Source organism: Lactuca saligna, chromosome 6 (assembly GCF_052625555.1).
Source record: "Lactuca saligna cultivar CGN05327 chromosome 6, ASM5262555v1, whole genome shotgun sequence".
Classification (NCBI taxonomy): domain Eukaryota; kingdom Viridiplantae; phylum Streptophyta; class Magnoliopsida; order Asterales; family Asteraceae; genus Lactuca; species Lactuca saligna.
In genome coordinates, this window is record NC_136422.1 from 142,981,662 (window position 1) to 142,992,414 (window position 10,753).

The window sequence follows — 10,753 nt, forward strand, 5'->3', positions numbered from 1 at the left end:
ATTAAATAACATTGTATGATGTCTTATTTTTGTCTTACAGTATAAACAACCAATTATGTAAATAGATGTTTTTGATAGAGGACTATTTATGATAAATAGTTTTAACAAAATTCATAGTAATCGTAAAAGCGAGTGTTATATTGAAAATGTCCAAATCTGCATACGAGGAAGTTATGATTTTTAGAAGTTTCAACCAAGGTTGTAGAACTCGTTATTCGGTACCTGTTCGGCCGACTACCGAGTAGCGAGTACCCAGGAGTACTCGGGAGTACTCGAATTCGGTAATTTATGTAGAAATATTTTTAGGGAAATTATATATGTTAAAATCATAATTTGTTAGAAATATATAACAAAATTAGATACATATGAATACACAAAAGCTAAAAAACACATAATAGTCTCACTTCGTGAATAATTACTAAAAATTTAAGATATATATGTCGTAATAATCACATGTGTTTGTATTAAATAATAAATCATTAAGTATATTATACATATTAATCATTGAGTTGACCGTATTTTACAACACTTCTCAGCTTAATAAGGGGCGATCGGGGAGTACTCGGGATTCTGTAGCTCGCTTCGGTAAGGGGCCGAGTAGCGAGTACTCGAAGGAGTAATCGGCCAACTCGACGATTTTTACAACACTGGTTTCAACTCAGTAGTGTGCAACACAAAAATTGAAATAGAAATTGGGTGATTGTTAGTTGAAACAATCTAAACGATAGTTGAAGATCTTGTACATATAATTTTGTTGATATAAAGACAGTCGATAACGAATGTCGTATGGAAGAGTTAATTTTTATACGGGTTTTAACAGTCTAAGTCCTTTAAAAATATAATTTTAAAAATAAAGTGAAAATTAGCTGGCGGAATCTAAATGAAAGCTGTATATCTCATCAATAAATACGCGTAGATATAAAAAACGTTAAAAACATAACTTGTATAAAGACATTGCGAAATTTACAAAATATGCATTTTGTGCGGTGCACGCTTCTATAAGATGCGACATGAACCACAAGAATTATGACATTTGGAAACAGGGCAAAGGAGAGACATCATATAAATGCGTGACACGCCTTTAGAAGCACGTTATGCATCTCCCCAAAAATCACCTATAAATATTGTCATAAGTCTCCCTAATTCCACACACCATCACACTCGAGTTTCTCTCTCTAGATAGCCTTTATCCCTTTAGATTTCTGACTTTTCGAAGCTCTGAAGTATTCGCAATAAATCCATGGAGAATCTGAGAGATAGAGCTTTCAGGTCAAGATCAGCGCATGATTCCCGGTTTTTGTTAAAAGCTCTTTGTAAGTTAGGCTACACTTACTGCACCTTAAGTGTAACTTATATTTATATTTATAGTTGTTGTTATGAATGTATAGATAAGATGGAGATTTATCAATAATTCTAGTTTTAATATTGATTGATCTATTTATGGGAGAGATGTCTAGAATGGTTATGTTGGCTTGGTTGTTGGATTTCAGAAATGTTATATGCCAAAATGGTCATGCCTCCCAACTTCCCTGTCTGATTGATCCTTATTTGATAAAACTCTTGGTATTCATTGAGATTAGTGAAAGATCTAGCTTTCATTGCCAGATTTTCATACGGATTAATAAAGTTATAATATTATAGGTTAATACTTGTTAGGCGCGTTACCCGCTAGTTGGATCGCCAGTAGGATCACTCGGATAACTGTCAATTGTTTGAGTAATTTTCCAGGTGAGTTATCTTGTTATACCATGTATTGAAATATGTGTCCATTTATGTGCTTAAGTGTAAATATACTTGAAACTGGTAGAGTAGGATGTATAAATGTGTTTGTACTAGTAGATTCTAAAGTGCAGTCTTTATGTGCGTAGTTGTAATGATATTAGATTTAGTTAGGATATATGGCGGGATGAAAAAGAGGCCGGGAGCCTACAGGCCCGTGTATTGACGAAATAGCATGGAGATCGTAAGTACACATAGATCCATGTTGACGAAATGGTATGTAGGTTGTAAGTACACATAGACTTGTGTTGACAAAATGACATGTAGGTCGTAAGTACACGTAGACCCGTGTTGAAGACAAAATGGTTGGGCTATAAGTCTAAAATAGACATATTATTGGCAGATCAAGAGCAATTATTTCTATGCATGTATATATTGTGGTATATGGTATTTTGGAAAACTCATTAAGCTTCGTGCTTACCCAGTTGATTATAATTGTTTTCAGGTGCTTCATAGATACATGAGAAGGGCAAGGTTCAACTATACACACACATTCACAACATGTTTTGCATAATGTAACTATACTATGATATATTGAATAAATAAAAATGAAAATTTTTGGTTGCAAAATCGGGACGTTACACATTGCCTTACCTCTTCACTGATCTAGTAGAATTAGTGCAGCTCCCGAGTTTTATGAATTCCATTTAACTGCGGGAAGATGACACGTTGGTTAGTAATATAACATTGATCAATTTAGACAACCTAATAGATGCTAGGAAGCAATGGTAGGCCTTAAGGATGCCAATAAGAAAGGTCCAAGGATAGCGAAATTTAGTCCATGAAGGATAACCAATTATGAGATTGGTTGATTCGAAGTTTAGACTTATGACAATAGGTTGCAAAGAGTGATTTCGAGGACGAAATCTAATTTAAGTTGGGGAGAGTTGTAACACCCTGTTTTGATTTGTTTCATAATTCGGTGCCTTGACCCAAAGATCAATTATTATAAGGATTCGTGATTTAGGGGAAGAGAGGTTTAGACCCGTTTGGATGTGGGTAATGTAGATTATGTGATCCAAGAGTTCAATTTGTGTTTTAGAGCCCAATGGTATAATGGTAAAAAGGTGATGGTTCGGGCCTTTCATGAATTTAGGATTTAAGTTCGGAAGGTTTTAAGGAGAAGGAGAGTTTATAGGAGTGTAGGGTTTCTCAATACCTTTCCAAGCATATAAAGAACGTCGAAAATGGATTAGGACTTGGCTGGGTTGATCGTGAAGGGAAGCCTGGTACGTTATGACCATTTGAAGGTATGTGGGTTTTAGGTTAAGCCAAGTACATTGGGCGTACTTGGCTGGGTTGATCGTGAAGGGAAGCCTGGTACGTTAGGCGTACCAGGAGTATGCGACTCAAATGTAAACCTTAATTTAGGGTCTTGGACCCTATTTAAAGGCATTAACTCATTTCCAACCCTCCTTATCTTCAACCTCTATCCCATCTAACCCTAAATTTAAAACTATACCCCCCATTTGGATAGATTTTGAGCATTTGAGTGATTTTGGTGGATTTTTTGCGCCTTTCGAAGAAGAAGATGTAACACCCTGTTTCGAATCATTTCTTAATTCGGGGCCGTGACTCGAAGATCAGTTGTCATAAGGCCTTGGGCCTTGGAGGAAAGAGAGATTTAGACCACTTTGGACCTGAGTAATGTATATTAGGTGATCCGAGAGTTCATTGGTGCTTTGGAGCCCAATGGTATAACCGTAAAGTGATAGTTTTGACCTTTTATGAATTTTGGATTTAATTTTGGAAAGTTTTAAGGAAAATGAGAGTTGATAGGATTGTAGAGCTTCTCATTACCTTTCCGTGGATATACGATCGTTGAAATCGGAGTTTATACGAAGAAGTTATGACCGTTTGATGTTAGTGCGATTTTGGGTTAAGTTGTGTACGCTAGGCGTACTAGACATACCTGGAGTATGTTGGGCGTACACAATCAGTGCCCAAACCCTATTTTCGTGGTTTGAGCCCTATTTAAGCTTAACTCCCCCGAACCCATTCTATTCTCAACCTTCACCATAAAAATCATTGTTTTTTAGACATTCATGTCCAACGCATGACAACCAATAAGATGCATGTTCCTCCCCGGGCACCGTCACATTGTGATACACATATGCTCACATAGTGAGCAAGGTTTTCATCATTTAAGACTTAATTGATAACTCATAAGTGATGCTTATATGGAAGTGGGTGTTACAATTCATACATAAATGCATATAATTATGAAAAAATCGACACATACCTATAAAAACTGAATCTCTTTATTACTAGAGACATTGTTTGAGGTTGATGTTGTCCTAAATGAAAGTGAGTTTGAAATGTTATATGTGAGACCATAGTACCGGGCCTGATCACTTTACCCATTAACCCATTTCGAAATTCGGATCCAAAATGAATATTCACGACCGAGTGGTATTTTTTGAAAAAAAAAATTTATGGTTATTTTTTCTAAAAAATCACTCGGTAAAGTACTCAATTATCCTTTTTCTTTTTACTTTATAAATAACATATCTCCAACGTCCCAACAAAATATTCCAGGTTCAGCTATTTGGACCCTTTTTATTTGCTTAAAGGACCTTTAATAATTACTTTAATTTTTTTCTTAAAATAAGCTAATCATTACCAAATAATTATTTGTTATTTAATTATCATTGTATAATATTAGACACTCATGATTATTTTATATTTACTTTAAATAAAACTAATCATTACATAATAAAATGGCTCAATATAAAGATTTGTTTATAGAAAAAAAAATTATTTTTATAAAAAAATATTAAAATAACCATATATATATATATATATATATATATATATATATATTTAAAATATATAAAATAAATTATTTTAACAAAAAAAAATAATTTATTTTTGGTTTTTTAGTGTAATTTATTAAAATCATTTTTATATGTAAGCATAATAATAAGTGATTTCAAATACGATATAATAATAATACTTAGTTTTCATTTAAATATTTAATATCATTTTATTTTTATTTTTTTGTTTATATAAATATTAAATTATATAGAAAATGTTGACATGTTTGTATTATTATTTGATTATAAAAAGTAAAATATATAATAAATAAAAAGTTTATAGGAATTAAATGAAAAGTCCGAGTTTAAAAAAAAATTAACTTTTAATAATCATAAAAACTATTGATATTATAAATACACGAAATTTTATACCTAAAAAATCATTAATGAGGAATCATCTGAGAAAATCTGATTCCGTAAGCATTTTTGACCGTACGGAACGAAACATTGGGAAACCAACAAACAAAACCAAGCCCAAGAAACACACAAACGGGCCGTTACAGCCCAAAGCCAAAATCTACAAGTGGCAAAGTGACACGTCTAGTTCCTGGCATATCTGTACATGATGAACACGTGGCATCTGTACTTTGTCCGTTTCCATCAACTAAACTCCGTCCTAGATAAACGAGAGCATTTTGCTTTAATTACTTTTAACCCCCCCTCTCTCTCTCTTCGATACTCTCTCTACAACACAGAAAACGTTACTTGTCAGAGACACCGGAAATGACTGTCGATGAGTGGCCGGAGTGGCTTCCAGCTGACTGGATGATACAAATCAGAAAGATCGATGACCGGAAAGTCAAGGTACTTCAAAATTCTCACTCTTCCACTCGACTTCCCTCTACTTAGGGTTTTTTTTTTTTTTTTCTCGCTTCTCAGTTTCTACAGATTTTGCGTTTTTTGTGTAGATTTTTGGTTTAATTTTGAATGTAGAGCTACAAACGTACCTGCATGTGAATTGTGATGAATTAATTTTTGCGTTACTAAGTTTCCTTACTCGGAGGTCGATCGTTTTTGTTTCGACCAGATGTTGCTATCTCCTTAGACGCAGTTTGATTTTTTTATGCTATTTTGAAGAAATTTGACAGCAATGTTGATTTATGAGAGGGTTTTTTGATACACTCCAGAGTTAAAGAGTTCTTTGTTTTATTTAATAGACTATTGTTGCTGTTGCAGTGTTACATTGATCCTGCAGGACGCAAATTCTATTCGAAGCCCCAAGTGGATCGGCATTTTAGGACCCTCGAAAACAGGGCAGACAACGAGAAGACTGTAATGATTGCTTCTCTCAGGCTTCGCTTTGATTTTCTTTTTCCCTCTTAACTCCTTGTATTCTTACAGTCCTGTTTTCTTTTAGAACAATGTCGATGGCCAAACTTTAGACTTATCTCTAGAGCCAGATGAAGATGTTCCCCATACAAATGAAGATCTTGAACCTGAACCTGAATCAACACCCAAAGGACAGTCTACTAGACAGAGGAGACCTGGAAGTAGCAGCAAGAATTACAAGGTACTAAAGCAAAGTCTTTAGTCTTTACCTATTCATATCACTGCTTGAAATAACACCTGGTGATACAGGATACTGAAGAGCTTTTCCCTCGAGATGGATCTTCCTCTGTGGCTTGGCTACCTGTTGGATGGGGTGTGGAAGTGAAGAGTAAAAAGTCTGGACAAAAATATAAGGTAAATGGAATAGATTTGAGTAGAATAACTATGACAATGCTTACTATTTTATATTCTTATCCAATATCTTTCAGTTTCCTGATCACATGTTGTTTAACAAGCTTTTTGTTGTTCTGCTATTGTAGATTTACATCGATCCCAAAGGGAAAAAATTCTTTTCAAAGCCTCAGGTTTTGAGTTATCTTAGTGGTACAATCAGCAGTCCAGCTGGACATAAAAAAGTCTGCATCAACCCAACTTTGATATTCTTTTTGTCATTTATAGCATCAATTCTTGAAATTATAACATTTTAACTTTCTAGGGATATAAAACCCCTACTCAACCTGTGAAGTCCCAGATTTCTTCAGCCAAGAACAATGAAACCAGAGAGATTACAGAAAGCGCCCGCATGGCCCCTGATTATGAAGTTTGTTCCACTTTAACCCCCCAAGATTTCAAATATTACATTTTTCGAATTTATATTAGACATCTGACTTTTTGACGAATCTCTAGGTTATCTCAAGTACTCCAGCAGATGGGTTGCCCCCAGGATGGATAAAAGAAATCAGAGTGAGAAACGGATCATCTGGGAAGAAAAGAGATCCGGTATTCAAATTTTCTTATTTTTTTCCTTATCCAAAAACTCATTAAACTTTTATAATTAATTAATTAATTAATTATCTATGCAGTACTACCTAGACCCTTTGAGTGGCTATGTATTTTTCTCAAAATTGGATGCTTTGCGGTATCTGGATACTGGAGATGTAAAGAAATGTTCCGTTAAACCACTGAGAAGGGATATGAATCATGAACTCATTGTAAGTTATGTTCAGTTAATGACAATTATTGACATAAAACTAATAACTTTTTTTTTATTTTTTTATTTTCCAGCAAGCTGCTGATGATGAGCCAGAAGGAGAATTGGCTTCACCATCTGAACCAACCAAAGAAACAGAAACTCCCAAAGAGGTAGAAAATGGTGGTGTTACAGAGTCAAAACCAGAAGGAACTGGTACAGAAAAGGTAAATTGCAAGTTAATTGTATCATTTGATCATAAATCAATGGATTAACTGCAGGAAATGACACCCTACTTTATCCTTTTTACCAATATAAGCAATATACTTATTATATGACCTATAATAGCAATTCTTGACCCATAATAGTAACATACTTGCATTTGTTTGCACCTAATAGCAACGTACTTATGATAAAAAATAAAGTACATTGCTTTTATAAAGAAATGTAAAGTATCATTGCCCATATTGGTAAAAAGAGTAAAGTATGTTGGTAAATTAATCATGGGGTTTGTTTAGAGTTGGTTTTCTTTATAAAATTTAATAAAAAAAATATGATTTCAGAGAAAAGTTCGGTCTATAACTGGAGATGGATATATTCCCATGCCCAAATCTATAACTGGAGATGGACATCTTCCCATGCCTAAACCAGCCCAAAAAGGTGAAGCATGGCTACCTGAAGGATGGGTTGTTGAAATGAAGTCTCGTAATGATAAGAAAATTAAGGTAATTTTTTCCCCATTAATAGATGTTTATCTTATAATACCATTCAAAATAAATTGTATATATATCAACTTAATACAAAAATTATTATTTCATGTCACCTAGTTAGTTAGTTAATCAAGATGGAAATGAAACTACATTGCTATGGTCTCTACCCGTGGCTTGTGTGCGAATAAAACTAAATATGGTTCTCCATCTTGTAATACATTATGTTGGAAGTTGAAAATTTAGAGGGTTTCAAATCAATATAATGGAAAGAAAAATGGTTTTTTTTTTTTTTTTTATAGTATATATATATGGATATAGAATTGAATTAGTTTATCCTATATGGTTTACAGTGTTACAAGGAAATTGCAACTGGGAAAAACTTCTATTCAAGACCACAAGTGATGACCTATCTTGGTAATACCAGTGGCATTAGCCCCAACAGCAACACCAACTCCCAAAAGAGAAAAGTATGCACCAAAACTTTTTTTTTCTTTTCTTATAATAGCAACATACTTTCACTTTGTTTATCTGATGTGTCATAAAATTGTAACTGTAGAAGGTACGAAAATCCTACGTGGAGCGTGACTCATCACCGGATTCAGGCTCTGAGGAATATACACGCCCAAAAAGATCCAAAAAAGATGTATCCGATTACAAAGAAGTTTGTTCCTGTCTTTTTCTTTTTCTTTTAGCATATATAATGTTAAATATATCATTTTTCTATTTAATATAGTTATTATATTATATTATTGAACCCCTAATTTTTTAAATAATTTCTAGACTATCGTAACGACTCCGGCGGAAGGGTTACCGCCAGGTTGGATAAAAGAAATCAGATCTCGGCTATGCGGGACCACCATAAGAAAAGATCCGGTATTATTATTTTATTTATTTTTTTCTTTTTACTTTTTTTTATCATCTCTAAAATCTTTATTCAGCTAGGGCAAATTACAAGAAAATAACCACCAATAATATATATATGCTTTACAATTAGTCCATAAAAGTTTCAGACGTTTTTACAATTGAGCAAAAGGGCCAATGGGGATATATCAAAATGTGAAAAAGTGTGTTTATGTTAATATTCAAATAAATGCACTTGTAGTTTATGCTTTAAAAGTTGTAATGATTATTGGATTATTGAATGCATGCAGTATTACACGGATCCTGTGAGTGGCTACATCTTTCGTTCAAAATTGGATGCTTTGAGGTATTTGGACACCGGGGATATAAATTTGTGTGCTATTAGACCAAGGAAAAAGGATGCTGATGGAAATGAAGTTGTAAGCCCTTCAACTATTGCCAAAATACAAGTTTCACCCTTCAACACTTTGTTTTACCATGTTTTGTTTTCATTCAACAGGCCATCCCTGATACCACACCAAAACCACCCAAACTTCAGAAACAACTCTCTGAAGGTGAGCCATGGATGAACATTGTTTCAATACTGTGTTTGGTGAAGGGTAAAATGGTCATTTACTCATCGTATTCATTCATTCCAAAAGGCCTGTGCATTCAAACACAAGGGTAAAATATGAAGACAGTTTATTCGGTCTAGAAAAGAAACAGTCTTTAAACATATAAAGCATTTACTACTTTATATATTGTTTTGTCATTTGTGAAAAAGACGAGAATGCCCTTCTTGTCCTACTTTCCGAAAATAAATAAACATGGATGCTAATGATTTATAATGTTGGTGTTTATATTGTTTGATAGGGGGATCTGATATGGAAGGTATTGACATGGACAAAGAAGCTGACAACTCGGAGACTGATCGCAAGAATACCGAAAATACCCCTGGGTCTACTCCCATAAGGAGAGGCGCACGTGAGAGGGCTTCAAAGATGAAGCCCTCAGCTGCCCCTTTGCCTGCCCGATCTTCAACACGGCTAAAAGGGGTGAAGCCACCACATACTAAAACCGACACGTCATTGGATGGAAACGATAACGGGGCAGGGGTAGATGTGGAAAAACAAGTTGGTAATGAAGAGCAACTTGACTACCAACTTGAGGATGATTCTAGTTGGACCGATCAGTTTGACTTTGCAGTGAAGACACTTGTGGGTGAATTTCCGCCCGATGAAAATGGCGGTGTGGGGAACGGAAGTGCTGCAAAGGTCAACTGAGAGGAGTGGTGGGTTTGTATTTGTCAGGGGCGAAAAGGTAATTTGACTTTTTAAATTATTATCCATATTTGAACTTTGACTTATGGATGGATCATGGATATGTGTAGTTTAAGTTTAACTTAAGTAGTAGTTTGTTGTTGGGTTTGTGAAAATTGGTATCTCTTGTGAAAAATAATAAACTAGACTTGAAAGAAGCTTAGCTGTGAATTTACAAGCTTTTTAGGATAAGGATAGGGAGGGTATTTACGTCCTTTTGCGTAGACAGAGAGATTGAAATCCCACGACAAAAAGTTGCAGTTTTTGTCCTCTCCACATCAGTTTTAGTTTTAGTCGCAGTCAAATGAGGCTTAAAAGTAGTGTTTTTTTTTTTGAGCCATGATTACAATTTTTAGGGGATATACGTTTATAGCAATACTTTAGATGAAGTATCGTTTGCTTTCTATATATTGATATGATGATCAAATCTGAAGTATATGTCATTTTTTATTCTGGATAAAATCATCAAAGTGCATTCCCTAAAATGGATAAAAGTTTAAAAAAGTGTTATGTAAAAAATGCATTGCTTAAAAGGAGAACACGATAAAGTAACTATGTTGACGGATGCCCCATACTCGATTATAAAACTGTATCCCGTCGGGTTTGTGGTTATTGACCAAAATTTATCCTTTGGTAAATCATATCAACTTTTGTATGTAATTTTGCATCTTAACTACTAGGCCTTCCTGTTATATAAATACGATCATCAGTATATAATGTTTAATAATTTCAATTCCTATTTACTAATATAAACTTAGTGATTCTAATATTGATTTATTAGGACAAATGTTGATTAACATAACAAATTTCTTATTTTCAGTATCATATATA

At 34.0% G+C, this 10,753-nt stretch overlaps 1 protein-coding gene across 1 annotated transcript; it reads left to right on the plus strand.

Annotated features, from left to right (window-relative positions):
- The first annotated feature begins 5,232 nt into the window (after positions 1–5,232).
- LOC145001008 (uncharacterized) lies at positions 5,233–10,080 on the plus strand. The gene is made up of 16 exons (XM_078960326.1): positions 5,233–5,399; positions 5,772–5,867; positions 5,953–6,105; positions 6,174–6,278; positions 6,404–6,499; positions 6,580–6,684; positions 6,771–6,863; positions 6,947–7,075; positions 7,149–7,280; positions 7,617–7,778; positions 8,114–8,230; positions 8,320–8,424; positions 8,544–8,636; positions 8,915–9,043; positions 9,124–9,178; positions 9,477–10,080. Exons 1-16 carry the CDS (start codon positions 5,319–5,321, stop codon positions 9,884–9,886), a joined length of 2,061 nt encoding a protein of 686 aa, XP_078816452.1. The 5' UTR covers positions 5,233–5,318; the 3' UTR covers positions 9,887–10,080.
- The last annotated feature ends 673 nt before the right edge of the window (positions 10,081–10,753 follow it).